General features: G+C 34.5%; 3 protein-coding genes and 1 non-coding gene across 6 annotated transcripts; all 4 read right to left on the minus strand.

The window, feature by feature from the left end:
• Positions 1-29: 29 nt before the first annotated feature.
• Positions 30-19,160, minus strand: LOC106105971. Of its 2 annotated transcripts, none has more exons than XM_013286486.1 (12): positions 19,081-19,160; positions 18,430-18,501; positions 17,789-17,970; positions 16,821-16,959; positions 9,868-10,001; positions 8,417-9,270; positions 7,758-7,889; positions 7,109-7,257; positions 6,535-6,707; positions 1,142-1,289; positions 697-842; positions 30-218 (listed from the first exon to the last, which is right to left on the minus strand). In XM_013286486.1, exons 3-12 carry the CDS (start codon positions 17,945-17,947, stop codon positions 111-113), a joined length of 2,142 nt encoding a protein of 713 aa, XP_013141940.1. In that variant the 5' UTR covers positions 17,948-17,970; positions 18,430-18,501; positions 19,081-19,160; the 3' UTR covers positions 30-110. The 2 variants fall into 2 exon arrangements, with proteins under 2 accessions (XP_013141940.1, XP_013141941.1); XM_013286487.1 differs by having other exon boundaries at positions 132-218; positions 738-842.
• Positions 1,298-4,157, minus strand: LOC106105972 (heat shock protein 68-like). Of its 2 annotated transcripts, XM_013286489.1 has the most exons (3): positions 4,078-4,157; positions 2,374-3,995; positions 1,298-2,106 (listed from the first exon to the last, which is right to left on the minus strand). In XM_013286489.1, the coding sequence occupies exon 2, from the start codon at positions 3,992-3,994 to the stop codon at positions 2,459-2,461; it is 1,536 nt and encodes a 511-aa protein (XP_013141943.1). In that variant the 5' UTR covers position 3,995; positions 4,078-4,157; the 3' UTR covers positions 1,298-2,106; positions 2,374-2,458. The 2 variants fall into 2 exon arrangements, with proteins under 2 accessions (XP_013141943.1, XP_013141942.1); XM_013286488.1 differs by lacking the exon at positions 4,078-4,157 and having other exon boundaries at positions 2,374-4,009.
• On the minus strand, positions 5,442-5,513 carry Trnad-guc. Its single transcript has one exon. It is a non-coding gene; the product is annotated as a tRNA-Asp (tRNA).
• Positions 11,987-13,624, minus strand: LOC106105973 (putative aminopeptidase W07G4.4). The gene has a single exon (XM_013286490.1). The coding sequence runs from the start codon at positions 13,585-13,587 to the stop codon at positions 12,052-12,054; it is 1,536 nt and encodes a 511-aa protein (XP_013141944.1). The 5' UTR covers positions 13,588-13,624; the 3' UTR covers positions 11,987-12,051.
• Positions 19,161-19,364: the final 204 nt, after the last annotated feature.

The following is a 19,364-nucleotide window of genomic DNA, read 5'->3' on the forward strand; positions in this document are numbered from 1 at the left end:
ACAGATTAATAATTCCCACAGATGAAAAATAAAAGAAAGTGAAGTGAGTTTTTATTCACATTTAAAATATTTATACAATATTAATAATGATGTCTTCTTTTTCTTCTAAATCAGCGAAAACAATTTATACCGTATACGCTGTTTATTTTTATAATATCAATATTTGATAGTAACTTCGAATGTTGGCCAAGAGACTTCATTATGCTGCCGTCAGGATCCTGTAGGGTAGTTAGAAAAAACTTTCAATACATATTACAACCAGATTTTCATGTTATATCTAAAGAAATCAAGCTAAAACATTGAATAAAACAGTTTCGGGGGATAATGCCAGTGAAAATCACGATTTAATTACCCCCACCCCCTTTTCAAGCACTAGATCTATAAAAAAAATTGACATCCAGATGGAAAATTCGGAAATGATAGAGATGTATGTAAGAGTACATACTGTACACTACGTAGGGGAAAGTATGTATTGTGTTGCAGAGGATATGCTAGAGAAGGCAGTGAATTCAGATATTCAGATAGAGATGTATGTAAGAGTACATACTGTACACTACGTAGGGGAAAGTATGTATTGTGTTGCAGATATGCTAAAGAAGACAGTGAATTCAAATATTCAGATAGAGATGTGTGTAAGAGTACACAGAATACTGTACGCAGGGGAAAGTATGTACTGTGTTGCAGAGGATATGCTACCTTGTCTTTGTACGTAGCTACAGTCGAAATTCCAGTCCTACCAATTTGTCTCCAGAACTGCCAAGAGGGATGTGTCGCGCTCTGATAATCGTAGGGCAATGGCAGAGTAGCTTCGGCTCGCATCTTCTCAAAGTGATGTAATTTATCTGAAATTTAACTTTTGTTTATTGACTGTCTACAGATTCTCTTTATTAGAGACTCTATAAGTGTTATTGTAGGTAGATGCGAAATAAATTTACTGTCGGTAGTTTTAAAAATACTACATACATCTGCGATGCGTAAGTGAATTTAAAATTACATGAAAATGATAATGGAAAATACTTGTAAAATAGCATAATTAGATATATGTTATTATTTTTTACTCTTATAATTGGCCTTGGTCATAAAACAAAACACGGTGGTCTCAGTTGGAGGAAAATTAGTGAATCCGTCTCGAAGGACCAACCTGGTCTGATATGTCGCACGTGGACTCTAATGTGTTTGTCCCGGTCGTGGCGCGCCGGCTCGAAGTAGAACCCGAGCATCGACATCACCACCATCGCGGCATGCTGCCTGTGCTGTTTACCTTCAAATAGCTCCAATGCACCGAAGTTCTTGAAACAATACAAATATAATAACTGTGACATACACTAATACATATTCTCTGCTTTGTCAAAGACAATGAAAGGGATGGACAATGTATATACAACACTGGAGTTCTAGGGTAAAGTTTTAGATTTACTTTTTTGGGTCCAAATTGATATTTGCCTGCACAGTGGCAGTTACTAAACTAGCGCGTAATATCTTTGGACTTCATCAATTAACATCAAGTGGGTAGTCAACATTTTTTGTTTATTGTATAAAGTTGTTTTAAACTCATCGTGGAATGATTTGACCCTAGTTTTTCGAGTATGCTCAAGAAAAGCCAATTATATCGCTGTTTCTCTACTGAGTTTCTGTTGTTAGTCACAAAAAATAACTGCCACTATATTATTTTATATTGATCGGAAGTCCCATAAACAATTACTGGCGCTTCTTTTAGTCGCGTTGTATCTGTCTCAATTTTAGTGGAGTTGTTTTGAGAGAAATAAAACAACGCCCCAGTTTATTCACTTTTTATTTGTATTTTACTAAGCGAAATAGCAAAATCTTATATTAGAAAAATGAAAAAACGTTACACATAACTAAGAGGTGCACTATGAAATCCGATAAACATTTCACAGCTTGAAAATACCGAAACACTTCTAAAATATACGAAGATTTGAATTTAGAATTTTTCATGATCTTGCATCTTTAGTCTATGCTTTGACGTCCATTTTGGCGGGCTTTCTGCACTTTTTCACTTAAATGACACCTGATTAATCAAGAATATTGCGGTAAGTAGACACTGTATTGCATCCGGTTTTTTTAATTCCAGATTTCTCTAAAAAGCTAAAAATGTGAATAAAACTTTTTAGCACATTAAAGCGTTAAAACACATATTATTGGACAACGCAGTTTGAGGTAAAATAAATTTAAAACATAACTAGTCTCTTAATTTAAAAACAAACTTTAAAAAATTTAGTGGTACATTTGTAACAGATTAAAAAGACAAAAGTTGTGTTTTTTACTTCAAACTGCATTGTTTGTGCGAATAATTAAAACAAATATAGCGAGCTATTTAAAAAAAGCATCAATTAAAAAGGAATATTAACTTACCGAAAAAATTTTAAGAATGGACATTTCTAGAATCTTCTTTTATTAAAAAAATTGAGATCATGAAATTCCGACTTAAAGAAATAACTCATTCATTATTCTCCACTTCTTCAATAGCTGTGTCATTTACTTCTCCATTCTCACTTCTTTGTCTCTTTGCTCTATGACGAATAGAGTTAAATTTTCTCATAACAAGAGACCAGTGCGTCAGTAACTCCGACATCTTCCTCTCATACTCTTCTCTCAAACAATCAGGGTTCAACTCCAGCCACTCTATTGCTTCTTTACACTCCTTTGTTAATGTTGATATTTCATTCACCGATAACATTTCAATATTATCCGTCACAGTTTGTTTCACGCTATAAACGTAACCTTCTAGTTGATTCCTTACTTCTAATCTTCTTTTATTTTCTATATCTTCTTCTTTGAAAGCTTCCGCATCTGCTATCATTTTGTTTATCTCGTGCTGGCTCAGTCTGTGTTCATTTGTCACGATTAATCCATTTTTATTACCAGTGCTACGGTCTTGAGCGTACACCGAGAGTATACCATTAGCGTCAATGTCGAAAGTGATATCCACTACTGCTATACCTCTTGGAGCTGGCGGTATGTTTTCTAATTCAAAGACACCCAATAGATTATTGTCTCTGGTCAACGCTCGTTCGCCTTCGAACACCTCTATGGTCATACTTCTTTGGTAATCCTCTAATGTAGTCAAATCTTTGGTCTGACGACAAGGGATTGGTGTGTTTCGATCTATGATTTTGTACATCATACCCCTAGCTGTCTCTACACCAAGTGACAATGGCACCACATCAACTAGGAGCAAATTTTCTATTTTCTTGTGTCTTTCGCCCGATAATATAGCAGCTTGTATTGCAGCACCACAAGCTACTGCTTCTTCGGGGTTCACTGTTGATGATATAGCTCTACCATCGAAGTATTCTTGCACTAACTTTCGTATCTTTGGTATTCTCGTACTACCCCCTATAAGTATAATATCGTTGATGTATTCTTTCTTCATTCTGGCTTCCTCCAAAGCTTGTTCGATATATTTTATCGTATCTAAAAACAAATCTGAACATAATTCTTCGAATAGGCACCTGGTTACTTTACCCGTGTAGTCTAATTCGTTGTACAGCGACTCTATTTGTACTGTTGCTTCAGTTGCAGATGTTAGAATACGTTTTGCTCTCTCAGCGGCAACTTTAAGTCGACGAAAAGCTTTTCCATCGCCTATAATCTCTTCTCCGTAACGTTTTTTAAAATCTTCAGCGAAGTAAGCCGCTAGACGATTGTCAAAATCTTCTCCACCGAGACGTGTGTTGCCAGCAGTCGATTTCACTTCGTAAACCGGTCCTTTAGATATAGTTAAAACAGAAACATCCAACGTGCCACCGCCTAAATCATATATCAATACATTTTTCTCACTCTTAATATTTTTATCCAAACCATAAGCTAACGCAGCTGCGGTTGGCTCATTAACAATTCTTAAAACGTTAAAACCAGCAATCACTCCCGCAGCCCTAGTAGCCTGTCTTTGACAATCGTTAAAATACGCGGGAACCGTTATAACTACATCATCTACCTTCCTTTTCAAATACAATTCAGCCACCTCCTTCATCCTGAAAATTATCATAGCACTTATTTCTTCGGGCGCGAACGCTTTCCTTTTATCCTTATAAGAAACAATAATTTTTGGCTTACCCTTGTCGTTGATTACTTCAAATGGCCAATGGCGTAAATCCATTTGCACCGCGACATCGTCATAACGACGACCTATCAAGCGTTTCGCGCCAAAAATTGTGTTTGTAGCATTTGACGTCGCCTGATTTTTCGCCGCCTCCCCAATTAGACGCTCCTGAGGTGTGAACGCGACGAAAGATGGTGTCGTTCTGTTACCATGCTCGTTAGTTATCACTTCCACTGTATTTTTTATCCATACCGCCACACACGAACTGGTTGTACCCAAATCAATCCCTATTCCGACCATTTTAAATATTTTCTACACGCACTAACACCTGTCACTTTACAGTCGTGTTTAACTATCGTTTTGCCGCGATCACCCGTATTTATACTTTCACCAATAGCGAGATAGAATTTTCGAGAGCAATTCGCGTATCAACCAATGAGAAACCGGTATTCATCGAAGTTTCTGGAACTGGGTTGCCAGATGGAAGAAATTTAATTTCTACTATTATTTTTTATTTTAGTACATTATTTTCCAATAGTAAAATAATAATTGAGGAAAAGTTAGTCAAGTAAAAATAATGCCTAAATCTTTCTTTTACATTTAGTAAAATAAAATATTATGGACTGCTATGATTAGTAATTATTTTCAAATTATTATTTTTGTAATGAATATCACATATGTTGACAAAAGAAACAAACACCAATGAATTAGTAACAGAAAGCAAAAAAATTGAATTTTTGAATTTAAAACTATTTTACTGTAATGAAAACTACTAAATAGTAATTTCTTATTATGTCTGTCCACCCAACTACCAACTTCGTTGACGTCAAAGCATTCCAGCTTCAACTGTTCATTGTTTATCATGCAGTCCTTTTCTAACATAGGATTATAAGATATAACTGTCTCATCGGGATTTGCGTATCTATCTATCCATACATGTAATAAAATTGGAGTGTCTGTTTGTAATAATAAAAGAAAAATTAAAGATTTCGGGAATATGATGCATTTGCGTTGCTGATAAGATAAATCGCATTTAAAAAATTTTGTCTGTCTGTCTCTATCCACAAGCCGTGTTTGTTCCGGGCAATCTCCGGAATGGCTGGGCCGATTTTGACGGGACTTTCACTTTTGGGGTAGTAGACGGGCATATTATAGGCTATTTTTTGACCGACTTCCCAAAAGAAGGAGGTACTCAATTCGTCTGTATGTTTTTTTTTTTTTTTATCTTACAATTGCGTGGAAGAAGTCACGGGCAACAGCTAGTACTAAATAAATAAATCATAATCGTTGTTAACTTTTTAAACAAAACCAATAATAATACAGATTTTAACGTGTTCTTTTTAAATGGTGCAAAATTATTTAATAAAAACAAAAAGGTCTCCCCGGCGGGGAATCGAACCCCGGTCTCCCGCGTGACAGGCGGGGATACTTACCACTATACTACCGAGGACTTGAGAACTGTTGTGAAATAAAGGTACTGATTACAGAAGAACATTACGCGTACTTTAATTATTTTTTTCTCTTTATAATTATTTTTATTACTTCCAATTTGTATATAAACGAGATTACATGATTAACAACAATATTGATTGCAGACAGCAGCATATATTTTTTGTATATAATGTCGAAAGTATTAATAAAGAATGCCACAAGTGTATCGACAGATAAAATAAAAGTTAGGAAAATTCTAGAACTCATCTCTCATGTATTTTAAAATTAAAATCATCGACTTATGAATTATTTATTTTCCATCAACAAAATAGGCCGATTCTAAAACTGAAAGTCATATAAAAACAAATCGTACTCCTTTGGAATAAGGTTGTTATTAGCATTCTTTACACAAGTCGTACATTGGAATGTTTTAATAATGGTGTTTCCAGAAAGGTAATAGATTTCTGGAATTCTCTTTAACTGCTATGGAGATAACCGTGTGGCAATAAATTAATATTAACAAGCCATACATATTCGAAATCAAATGAATCTAAATGCGACAACGCCATCTATTTCACAAGTTAAAAATCCAAGATGGCTGCCGAAGTAAAATAGTTTTTGAATTGCTATTTTTATAGACAACAGATGACAAAAAGGTCAATTAAGAAAGCTCATAATAAGGTATGTGTTTTTTTTTTATTTTTTATGTGGTTGTTATTTTTAATACAAAGAATTTTGTTGAATAATTTGTCAATACAAAACTAGATGGCTCTGTTTTTTATGAATAGTGTATCGGTAATTTTTATGTAGCTTTGTAAGTAAACTAGCTGTTGCGCGTGACTTCGTCTCCGTGAAATTAAAAAATAATAAAACATATAGCCTATGTTACAGAAAAATTACCTTTCTAATGGTGAAAGAATTTTTGAAATCTGCTAGTAGTTTTTGAATTATTTCAATGCAAAACTACTAGTCTTTCCTCTTTATAACATAAGATAACTCTTTATAACATAAAGATTAAAAAATTAAATACTTTATTTTACCTGTTTCCCGCCAACTCTTCCAGTGACGTAATCCGGACTCTGATCAACAACCAAATAGTCTTGGTACTTGCTTACTTCATATTCACTTATTTCTTTTAAATGAACGCAGGTTTCAGCTTTTAGTATACGATTAACGTCTTCCAAACGTTGCTTTACTTTATCTAAGTCGTAATCTGTAATATAATAGTTCATTCTTCTTATTTAAGTAATTAACTACTTACTAAACGATGGTTTTTTAAGCGCGTTAGAAAAATATCTATAAAATAAATTTACTCCGCCATATTTTGTTAATGAGCGCCATCTATTAATAATTTGAATAGATGCTGCTGTCAAATTAACTTCTCGCAAAAATGCAAATATTGTTGTATAAAAAAAGTTTGCTGATTAATTTGTCTCGTAAGGTAAGATTAATATTTAATAATTGTTGTTTATTAAAAATCAATAGAATTATTGAATATTTCTGGGATTTAATAATATAGAACATTTTTATTGTGATAAAAATATCAAAATGGCTGCTGTACTTTGACGTTGTTTACAATATTTCGATGTTCCTTTGGAAAGTGTTATAACTTACTTTTTATAGAGTTTTTAACATAATAAGGTACAACGTTATCAGGCCAACGTCTTTCAGAATAAAATTCCAAGTTTTCTTTCGATAGTTGTACAGTTTTAGGCGTGGATTTCGCTTCTGGTTCCTCTTGTACTTTCCTTTTTTCTTTAGCCCTTGAAATGGGGAAGAAAGAATTAATCTTGTCACCTTAAAATTGTTAATAATGATGTTTTATAATCTCACTCGTGATTATACATTCTTTAAATTAGTACATAACCAAAAATGTACGTTATTACGTATTATTAAAACTTTTTTTTGTCTATAGTTGCTTGTATTCCAGATTAAAAATATTATGGATATCCTTTGACCCATTCTGGAAACTTCTAACAAACATTCATCCATCTTAATTTTCTCATTTATTATATTAGTTAGATAAGTTGAAAATCTAACAATTTATAATCAAGATGAAAACTTATTCTTACTGCAATCTTCTGGTCTTCAAAGATGTTCGCGCGCTTATAAATAAAATCAACCACAAAGTAAGATATTTTTAAAATATAAAAAGTTACTAAGCGATTTTTTAGATAAAAAAAACGCCATTTTATCTATAATTCAAAGGATTAAATGAAAATGTACTGATAGTGATTAAATATTTATTGATTTAAATGTTTACCAATTGTCGGACATTTTTTTCTTCTGCGTTAGACGGTTTTTCGATGTTGGTTTGAATACTTGCTCTTTGGCCTCCAGTGACAAATCGGATTCGAATATTTCCGGTTTTTCGCCTTTTTTCTGTTTGTGGATACTGAAAGATAATTACTTTTTAATAATTGACCATAATATTTAATAAGTCGTATATGTACGGCTTTTATTAAATAAAGAATTTTTGAAAAATATGCTGCTATGCTAATAAGTGTGTTCATATTTTTTATATTACTAGCTGTTGCTCGCGGCTTCGCCCTCGTGAATTTAAAAAATAATAAAAATGTAGCCTATATTACGGATAACGTTGCATTTCAATGGTGAAAGAATTTTTGAAATCGGTACAGTAGTTTTTGTGTTATTTCAATACTTACAAAAATACAAATCTTCCCTTTTTAATATTAGTATTGATAGGAATAAAATTAGTACCGTGCTATAGAATTGGCGCAACTCTAGATTATCGGCATAAACGGCTCGTCCCTAGCTGACAGCTGTCAATGTCACTAGAAGTATGGATAGATTTGGCGCGCATCCTAAGTCTTGACGAGAAGTATTGCTCTGAGTTAAAAGCGACAGTATCAATTAAATAAGTTGTCTAATAGTATAGATATAAATATATCGATTTCTTACCGGAAATCACCGAAGCGTCTTCTAATATCCACTGTCAATTCTTTGATGACATCTTTCTGCGTTGTAACCGTTTCCGTTACATTTTTAATCTGTCCCGTTTCCGTCGTATTCAATATTACATTAATCGTACTTGTTTCTTGAGTTATTTGCATTTTCTCAGTCACAGATCTCTTACGTCTAACATCTTTTGTTCCTTCATTAGTTTCATTCCCTATTCTTGATTTAGACTTTTCGTAAACACTTAAATCTCTATAAAAATTAGTCGACAATGGATAGTGAGGTCTATGGTTTGTTGAATACCTTATAATACCGAAATTAGTCGATTTAAGTATTTTACATTTACCAAAATAACCACATCTAGCAATATGATATTCATCGATAGAATTAGACGCTTCGCAGAATTCAGTTATATTCTCAACCGCGTGATTTACTATAGATTTCGCGTAATCAGTAACTAATTCAACCAATCCTAGAATATCAGACGGTTCCATACTAGATCTGATATCGTTCGACTCATTACAATATTTACCTCTAGCATTTTTTAACGCTAAAGAAGTAACCGTGTAGACTTTCTCTAATATTTCTTTTACTTCATTTTCTATACCTAAATGGTCTAAACTTGTTAATTCAGTTTTGTTAATAGGTGGTGCGGTTATATCTCGATTAACTCGTAAACTAGGACCGATAGCGCTAAGGTCTATGTCTCGTTTCCTTCTAGCGACGCCAGGGTAATTCTGACATTGATCTATCTTCTCCTGTCTGTCTCTCTTCTGGCATTCAGGGCCGTAGATTATATCTATTTTGCGTAGATCCGTATCGGAGAGTCCGTTACGGTTTTGACGGACTGTATTATCCTGAAATATTTTTTTTAAATCAAGATTTACGCAAATAATTAGTGAAAAGAGGTTTTAATGAAAGGCAATAAAAACAATTCAAGTAAGTAGGCTATGTGTTCTTCCAGACTATCCATCCATATAGACTTCGGCATTTATAATATTACTAGCTGTTGCTCGCGACTTAGCTCGCGTGAATTTTAAAAAATAAAGCCTTAGTCTATGTTATCAGTGATAACGTAGCTTTTTAATGGTGAAAGAATTTTTGAAATCGGACCAACAGTTTTTGAGTTATTTCAATACATAAAATTGACATTTGACAGTGGTAGTGCCCGCATTAACATCTTAGCACTGCAGGACCGGCATGCCCCCAGTAATACCACGACCAAACAGAAGACAGGAGTGAAATGGAAGCAATTAGACGAATCTAATGAGTGTGGTCTCCTCTGTCGGATAAGGGTAGGCAACGCATCTGCAACTGCGAATGTCTATGGGCTGTCGCTTCGCCATTTTGGTGGATCATTTGCCACCTTATGTTATAAAAAATATACATTTATTCTTTATAATATTAGTAAAGAATAAGGTAACGAAAAATGTCCACTTGTCAGTCGGATTTACCTTAAATATAATAGTTCTGTGTCCATTCTTACTGAACTCTCTTTCTCCGAAATGCGTAACGCTATTGACGTCATACTTTAAGGGGCGAAGTTCTTGCGGCAACTTGCCATCTTTAGCGAATAACTCCATTGCATCTAAATAAAAACAATATAACAAATAAGCTATGACATGTAGGGTAAGAGCAAACTTTGACTTAACTATCTAACAACTGTTTAGTCGCGCTTTCATCTATACTATTATAATAAAGCGTAAACACACACTTCTTTGTTGCCTAAGATGTCAGCAATTACAACATATTTTTGAATAATCCTTTTTTTAATCAAAAGCCCTACGTCAGGCTTTAGGCTATATATTTTCACGCCATTAAACTTAGAGTGTAAATATTTTGGATAAAAATCCTAATGTGGGAAAGAGACTATAAGTCGCTGTTAACATCAAGGAAGCAAGGTTGTCATCATGTCATGTTTTGACATTTGTAATTTATAATTAGACAAATGAAACAATAAAATAAAGTTCTTATAATTCCATGCGGGTGAAGCCGCACGGGAACAGCTAGTTCCTAACTATAAGCTGAAGGTGTGCACAACTCGATTGTTGTACAACTTAACGGTTGACGCTTCGAAACAATCGACAATAGCACAACACTTGGGCGATAGTTTAATCAAAGTTTGCCGTTCTTACTCAATTGTGGTCAAAATATATAAAAGCATAGAATTGTAATGGAGTACGAATTCAACCCTTGTACATATTTTTTGTAAGCCCGTTTACACACGCGTTAGAACAAAATGCATTTGCCTTTTTTATCTTTCTTTTAACACTACAAAATCAACAAAAAAAAAACAGATTTATACACTAAACGCTAAATAAATGTCATTGGTTGGGTAGTGTTCATACTTCATAATTCAGCGCTTAGCGCTTTTTTATCGCACAGTGCTTGCATTTTGACCGCAGGGCGAATAAAGCAAAATTTTAAAACGTTTCCGAGAAAGCGTTAAAAAGCCGTCCGTGAAAATGGAGGCTAATAGAAGTCATGCGATAAAACATTTTTTTTTTATCTTTTTAAATGCTAATTTTTAATCTATTTAACTTTCTATCTTATCATAATTTATTGATAAAGATATTTATTTATCACTCCGAATAACATTCACGCCTTAATAGGACCCGGATATATTAAATAGTGAACCTAGAAATAGTCCCTACGTCCTAAATGCTAAGTTTTATCACGCTAATCATCACCAGCTCACTATACGTCTCCGCTGTGGGGCTCGGAGCATACCCTAAGTTAGTGAATAAGCCATAGTCAACCACGCTGGCCCACTGCGGGTTGGTTGACTTCACACATATCTTTGAATTTCTTCGCCGATATGTGCAGGTTGCATCAAAGTTAAGTTTGTGTAACTTGTAAGGTTTCTCAGGTCTTAAGGAAATAAATGAAATAAAGAGTCGGCTTTATTTTTTATTACGTTTATTGTAAAACGATAATTACATTATCTACATTGAATAATAGTTATCTAGGTAACTTTTTTTAGGTAATACATTTTTTTTATTTTAACAGTTAAATACAAAACACTATCGAAGTTTGTTAATCGCGAAATTTAAATAAAATCGATTTTAATATTTGAATGCCACTGACTTTTAGTGCAGGGTGTACTTAACTTTAAAAAATATCTAAAATAAGGTAAGTAATATATGACAACATTGCAAAATACACTATAAAAAAATAATAAAAAAATACAACGTATATAAACATGATCCTAATAGATGCTCAAAAATCGATAGAAAAATAAAGTGTAAAAAATAATGATGTTCGCATTTGCTGCTAACAAGCAAGGCTCAGCTAGTAGACCGCTCAGGGCGTCCGACCATATTAATTCCCCAGAAAAGTGCACAATAAGGGCGCCATTAACACCACGCCCAGGGCGCTACTACCGCTAAAACTGTTAACGTTTACAAGAGATCGCATATTTTGCCGAAAACGTGATAATTTTTTTTAAAAATTTCAATATCAGACCGACACAAGTACATTTTCCAAGTTCCTTTATCCTTTCAGCATAACGGACGCCCTGGGAGATTTTTAACTGCACTACAAAGACGCTTGCCGTTCCCTTTTATGCCTCTAACGCCCTTTTATGCCCTGGGCGGTCGAGATACTTCGCCTTACACTACAGCTGGTACTGCTGGTCTTTACAATAAAACTTTATGGGCATGACAAAGTGTCAACACTGGTATCGCTGTTGGCTCTTCAGGAGGTATCCCAGCTGCCCCAGCTATATCTAAATGAGTATACTTTATGTTCTTATCTTCCAAACCTCCAACTTTGATAAGAAAACCTGCTGCTAACTGGTGATTACGACATTTCGCATCCGTATCGTACTGCACAAGATCATCGCCTTTACATTTGCCAACATTCACTGTAAGATCTTCAGGTCTGATTGTTGATACTTCTATACCTTCTGCCATCCTGCCACCGCTGAACTGCAGTCTAGCTGAATGGTTTGTCGCTCTCGCGCTATGGTTATCCATCGCAGCAACATAGTTTCCGTAACAAGCTCTCGCGTGGCCTGTTAAAGTCGCTATTGTGTATAAATGTGGGTTCATTGCATTACCTGCTTCTTCTGACAACTTGAACAACGCATCAGCCATCGCCAGACGCCCTTCCGCATCTGTGTTAGTAACCCTAACTGTCTTCCCACTTCTTGAAACTAATAGCTCATCAGAGACATAAGAATCCGAACCAACAGAATTCCTACAAAGACAAAGTACTCCTATCACTTTCAAATGTGGTGGTTTAAGAATGGAACAGGCTTTTAGAAAACCAGCCACGGCGGCAGCTCCACTTTTGTCTCTTGACATTCCAGCCATTTTACCAGAAATCTTAATATCAGCACCACCTGTGTCATAAGTCACACCTTTTCCAACCAACATCAGAGTTTCAGTCACTCTACTCGAATCGTGGGGTTTGTACTCCAATTCTACAACTCTCGCTTTATGTCTGTCAACGTGATTTGCTGCACGGTTAACAGCAGCTAAAAGAGGATACTCCTGTGCTATTATTTTTTCATCATCTATCACTTTAATGGTGATATTAGTAATTCCAGCGAAGGAGGTTTTAATATATTCCACTATATTTGCGGGCGACATCCTCTCCGGATCACCTCCAGCGATATCTCTAGTCATAATTCTAGATCTTTCTAAAGCTATAGCATTTCTTATTACCCTCTCGAAGTCTTCCGTCTTCTTCTCTTCTGCATACAATCCTAATCTGATAAAATTCTTCGTATCATCCCTTTCTCGCATCTGTAAAGGTATGTAGAACGCTTCTAACGCACCTAGGATGCCGATCAGTTGACCGTCCGGGAAATTTACAACATCCTGTACTACTAATAAGGGTTTTTTCACACCCGCGTCTAATGCTCGTAACATTCCTTTCTTTACCGCATCTTTAATAACACTGGCATCGTGGTATGGTGTGATATTCCCAGTCGGAGCGAGTATTATACGCCCTCCTGAAACGTAATCACAATGCCAAACTGTCGCGACTTTGTGTATATGCTTATCTAATTTACGAATGCCCTCAACAAAACTTCCAATATGTCGCGGCAAAGATATATTCAATTCTTCGGGATACACTATTAGTATAACACCATCGTAATCCGGAGACTGTATGTTCGTTTCTATAAATATATTTTCGTACAATTTATATTGAATTAATGGAGACATGTTTTCGCGCCGAGGTAATAAATGCGACTAAAACGGAACGCGGTAAACACAATGGTTGCTGCATGATTAGGGTTAGTGACGCACGATGACTTGCTCTAAATCGACTTTTTTATTGTACAAACTCGAATCGATCGTATAGTTTTAATCGATTTTATAAACATTATTTCGAGTTACTATAAAACAAAAATTGTTAAGTAAAATAAAAAAAAATATTATTTTTAGTTTTTATAAAACATAACACGAATTAATTCTATTAATATGTCTGAAAAAAATTATAATTATAATGTTATGGATGAACGGCGTATAACCTAAAATTATTTAGTTTTTTTTTATTAAAAATAAGCAAAGGTTATTGATGCATGTTTTTGTATCTGTACACATAATATAGTCTGTTAAATAATTTGCTCCAAAGGTCATCAAAACAAGGTCAGGCAATTTAAAATATCATTGATGCTACGTAACGTTTAGAATGCTACTTTATAAGTAGAAATCAGGTCAAGATTTAATAAAATGTTTCGACAAATATGGTTAACTAACGTAATACAGATTTACTTATACATAACTAGTTATTTACTTCTTGTAATTAATGGCCGGTTTCCAAGCCAAGTTTATCTGTTAATGTTTTTCGTTCGATATATTCAGGAAATGTGTTTCCGAACTACGTTACTTGAGTTTTACTGCGTTCAAACATAGGTCAACCTCTTTTTTTGTTTCGGGGGGAAATCTTAAAAGATACCCTACCTTCTGTGAGGAAGACAGGTTTATGTGAGGTTTGTAACCACTAAAACTCCCTCGGCCAGCTTCTAGTGCAAACATGGTCAACGTAGCAATGAATAGCTAGGTAGTGATCAAATAAGTAAAACTTCGAAAACCCAGCATAAGTTATCTATACTATTATAACAAAGCGTAAACACACACTTCTTTGTTGCCTAAGATGTCAGAAATTACAACATATTTTTTAATAATTCTTTTATTAATAAAAAGCCTTACACTTAGGTCACGCTTTAGGTGATATATTTTAACGCCGTTAAACTTAGGTGGTAAATATTTTGGTTAAAAACCCTAATGTGGGAAAGAGACCATAAGTAGCTGCCAACATCAAGGAAGCAAGATTGCCAAGGTTTGTCATGTCATGTCATTTTGACATTTGCTATTGATATTTTGACAAATGTAAACAATAAAATAAAATTTTCATAATTTCATGCGGATGAAGCAGCACGGGAACAGCTAGTGTCAACACATATGTTAATTATTTACAAGTTGAACTCTTACAATGGCTAAAATTGTTTATTTAGTATAACTTAGAATTTCATGCTTTACACTTAATACGTTTATATAGTTGCCTGATAAATTGGAAGTTCTCATTAAAAAAATGTGAACATAAGAATTGAATTCGGTTTTTAAAAAAAATAAATGAATCCGTTAGAGATGTTATATTTCACGAGTTACTTGAGTTAACCGATATTGAACAATTTGTTTTTGTAACAAATCGATAATTTAAAAAATCGATAAAGCACGCACATCACTATTTAATTTAATTTATCGAAGTTATCGCTCCGTTATCTGTAGTATTTATTAATGCGGTTCATTTACACAAGTAATTTACACATATTATGTTGCAAGCAATACAATGGTCTTATAAATCTTTACATGAGTGTAACTTCATATTGTCTCTAACTTGGGTTTTTCCAACTTAAATATATGAACAGTGGTAGAGCCCGCTTTAACGTGTTCGCACTGCAATAATTTAGTAAATTTTATTTTATTATTAACTACATGTCAATACACGAGACGGCACTATACTTGACAACTAACAGTACCTTTCAAAGAAAGTACCAATGAATATTTTGATCACTGTCTCGTCTATATATTTTAATGTCTGTATAAATGTAATTTGCTTTCCAAATATGTTTGTAGATCAAAGTTAACGCGCAATCCAACCCCCCCCCCCCCCCTCATTAATGAGTGTGCAGTGACTCAAAATCAATTAAAAGACGCAAAGATATGTAAATAACAAGAACTTCTAAAGGTAATATGCGTTTGTAAGCAATACCGTCGTTAGCGAGAGTGGAACAGCGAAGGGCACGGGATATAATAGGTACAGATAGAATATAGATAGGGACATTATATACTAGCTTTCGCCCGCATCTCAGTCCGCGTGGAATTAAAAAAACAAAAGTGAGTATGTGTTCTTCCAGACTATCAACTACGTCTATACCAAATTTCATCGAAACCCGTTGAGCAGTTTAGTCTACAAACTCTAACATCCATCCATCTAAACTTTCGCATTTATAATATTAGTATGAAGTATGATTAGGTTAATAAAACCTATATTATATGAAAAACTAGCTGTTCCCGTGTGGTTTCATCCGCATGAAATTATGAAAATTTTATTTTATTGTTTACATTTGTCAAATGTCAAAAAGCCTCCTTTTTACTAAAAAAAAAAAAGAATTTTGACAGAAGTTGGGAATTTTATGCTTACTGGTAACTCTGAAACTAGCAGGTTTCTGTTAAAAACTGCCATACGATACAATTCTTGCAGGTCCTATAGACGTCGAACGACGCATGTATATAGTTATATTACTAAAAGCGGACGCATACTTTTGACTATAGTGTGTCTAAATAAATTAGATTAGTTTGACAATTCACTTCAAATTTAGTAGGGACGGTTGAGTAAAATCAGTCATAAATCTTATTGATTTTCGATTTTTATTCTTATAGAAGCTGGAATCGATAGATTCATAGTTATAACTTATGAATTAAAAAAACCCCTGTTTTCTCAAATTAATAATGACCATTACAAATAATGAGAGTAAATAAATGTTTATTACTACTACAGCCGTACGTAATCGAATTGGATTTCGCTATTATTTCTGTCATCGCTAAATTCTCTACACTATAATCAATACTAGAATTATCCTCTACATTAGTTAATAAGAAAATAATAATTTTAGTTGAGTTCGATAATTATTTAAACCGAATATCGATAGTTCATAATTGTTAGCTGCGTGTTTCGTCACTACGATACCTGTCTATTAAGTACGTCAGTCTTCATACAAATTGAATTCGATACTTCATGCGTCATTTATCAAACTAATCTATCTTATTTAGACAAACTATAAACTTCGCACAACTGTTGTGCGATTGTCGATTGTTTTGCAGCTAATTCGCTAATTTGCACAATTAAAAATCGAGTAGTGTGTGGACGCTATTAACATAAAGAAACTTACCTGAATCAATGTTTTCCAACTGGACGTCGATATAGATGTCTCTACTGGCGCGGTTATGTTCAAACCCGAAGCCGAGGGCTCTCATTACCATCATCTCTAACTGTGGAGACTTGAGACACGCGTACCCGAGGGTGATCCGCTAAAAAACACTACGGTCTGCGACTTCGTTCGCGAAATTACTAGTAAATAAAAGCCTATACTCAGTAATTAGAGCGTCGGTGTCTCAGTGGTTTGAACACTTGACTTGTAATCTACAGGTCTTGGGTTCGAATCCCGCCGTACCAATGTGATTTTCGATTTTTCTAATTTTCATATGTACATATTTTACCAGACGTTCTTACGGTGAAGGAAAACATCGTGATGCCTGCACATATCGGCGAAGAAATTCAAAAATATGTGTGAAGTCAACCACCCCGCACTTGGCCAGCGTGGTTGTCTATGGCCTAGACACCTCTTATTAGGGTAGGCTCCGAGCCCCTCGGTGGGGACGTATAGTGAGCTGGTGATGATGATGTCGTTTTTATGTTTATTGGTCACAGACAGAAGTAGAAATCTTCCTTTTCTTTACACATAATAAAATTGGAGTGTCTGTTTTTACAATCCCAGAGATTACCCGGAACAAATGCGGCTTGCGGATAGACAGACAGACAGACAAAAATTAAATGCGATTTTTGTTATCAGCAACGCAAATACATCATCTTTTTGAAATCTGGAATTTTTCTTTTCATATTACAAACAGATAACTCTCTCTCTCTCGCTCTTTCTCTCCGGATCGTTTCCTCATTCCTGAGGGTCGCGACCACTCTCGTTGACACTCTCTCGAAGGGTGTTTCTCCACTCTGTGCGATTCTCTGCTACATGTATAGCGACAGACAGATAACAACTCCACTTTTATTACATGTACAGATTTGTTCTAGATTTAGGCTCCTATTTGGTTACTAAATGTTAATTTTATTCCCTTAACTTACATGTGGTTCATTTGTAGAATGTCCTGCAGTATTGAAGATGCATTTTCTGACTCCATTTGGATTTTCAAACAGCATAACGTGCTGTGTCGTAGTCGGTCTTACAAGCACAGGGTTGAATTTCAAACATGTTTTGAATGAGAACAGAGAGAGCGACGTCATAATAGATAGAGACTGCTCATGATCTGAGGAGATGTATAAAATTAAATTAGTTTTTAACTTGAATTCTAGAGTAGTGTTTTAGGTAGAGAAGGGTTCATACTTATTTGGTTTTTATGACGAAAAATTTCTTAGGATATCCTATAAAAAGAAGTGAGATCCCACAAAAAATATAATAAAAAAAAAACCTCTTTATTGCCATCCAAGAATACACAGAGTTGTACAAAATTCAAAACATACATGAAAAAATTATAACAGATGGCAAAGGGGGGAGGCTCAGCTTAACCGATACTGGTTGAGATCCTGTGTCGAGCTGGTTTTCAGCCACCCCCCCCCTTCCCAATATAAAATATAAAAAACTGCCGACTCTCACTTCCCCTACAAAATCCCCTTCTAATCCTTCCTATCTTATAAATACGAGAAGGGGACTATTATTTTCGTAATTCCTTGTGTACAAGGTGTACCTTTCTTCTTAAAATACTTACCATAATGTTCTGGGTCGATGTAGAAAGGTATGGAAGCATTAGGCCAATATACGAGATCTTCTTTCTTGACAACTGGGAACAAATCACTTTGATGTAACTTAATTGACTTTAGGATTTTGGGTGAAAAGTGGAATAAACATTTTAGATTGTCTCAATTTATTAATGTTACCCATAAAGGCTACTTTTTTATATTATTAAGGTGGTAAACGAGCAAGCCACCTGAAGTGACAGCACATAGACATCCGTTACAGATGTTTCCCCTTCCTGTGCATCTCCTCCAACGTCAAATCTACTGTTCCTTTCCATCTTTTCCTGTTAAGATAGGTGGAAAGAAAAAGGGACTAAAATTAGGCCTCCAGCACCACACTCATCAGATTGTACGTGAAATTGCTTCCACTTCACGCCTGTCTACTGTGTCGTCATGGTATATCTCCGGGCGAGCTCTATAGTGCGAAGATGCAGACTTTACCACTGTTATAAGCTTTTAAGTAAATTTATACTGCACAGCTTTTACAAATAAGGTTTTTTTTTATTTAATATGGTGTAAATTTTTGTAGATAAGATTTAATGGATTACATAAAAATCAGATTTAAAAGATATGCATTAACATAAGCATTAATCATCATTTGTAATTTAATTATTTATTATTACCGTTACTGTCTACAGTATTTCCGGTGTCCGCGTAAATAACATTTATAAAATACAAAGCCACCAATAAAATGTTGTGCAACATTTTTGCTGCAACACTGACTAAATTAAAAAGAAATGCAATGCATTTTATAGTTATATTTTATTGCTTGAATAACAGAATCAATTCCATAAATGTGTAACATGGTTCTAATTTGTTTCATGTTTTTATAGCTATAAACTTGAACTATTGTTGAATACGTTTGCTTCCTAAAAGCTTATTAGGTTTTTTTAAGATTTCAACATAA

This window comes from Papilio polytes, unplaced genomic scaffold (genome assembly GCF_000836215.1).
Source record: "Papilio polytes unplaced genomic scaffold, Ppol_1.0 DF822622.1, whole genome shotgun sequence".
In the NCBI taxonomy this organism is placed as follows: domain Eukaryota; kingdom Metazoa; phylum Arthropoda; class Insecta; order Lepidoptera; family Papilionidae; genus Papilio; species Papilio polytes.

What these genes read in the sequence shown, in the direction of transcription:
- LOC106105972 (XM_013286488.1), bottom strand. Translation starts at nt 4,009, where the DNA reads ATGATAATTTTCAGGATGAAGGAGGTGGCTGAATTGTATTTGAAAAGG.
- LOC106105973 (XM_013286490.1), bottom strand. Translation starts at nt 13,587, where the DNA reads ATGTCTCCATTAATTCAATATAAATTGTACGAAAATATATTTATAGAA.
- LOC106105971 (XM_013286486.1), bottom strand. Translation starts at nt 17,947, where the DNA reads ATGACGTCGCTCTCTCTGTTCTCATTCAAAACATGTTTGAAATTCAAC. An exon ending in AAAAAAATGTCCGACAATTG is followed by an intron (nt 7,258 to 7,757) that starts GTAAACATTTAA and finishes CCCCATTTCAAG; the next exon opens with GGCTAAAGAAAAAAGGAAAG. An exon ending in TGTTAAAAACTCTATAAAAA is followed by an intron (nt 6,708 to 7,108) that starts GTAAGTTATAAC and finishes ATTATATTACAG; the next exon opens with ATTACGACTTAGATAAAGTA.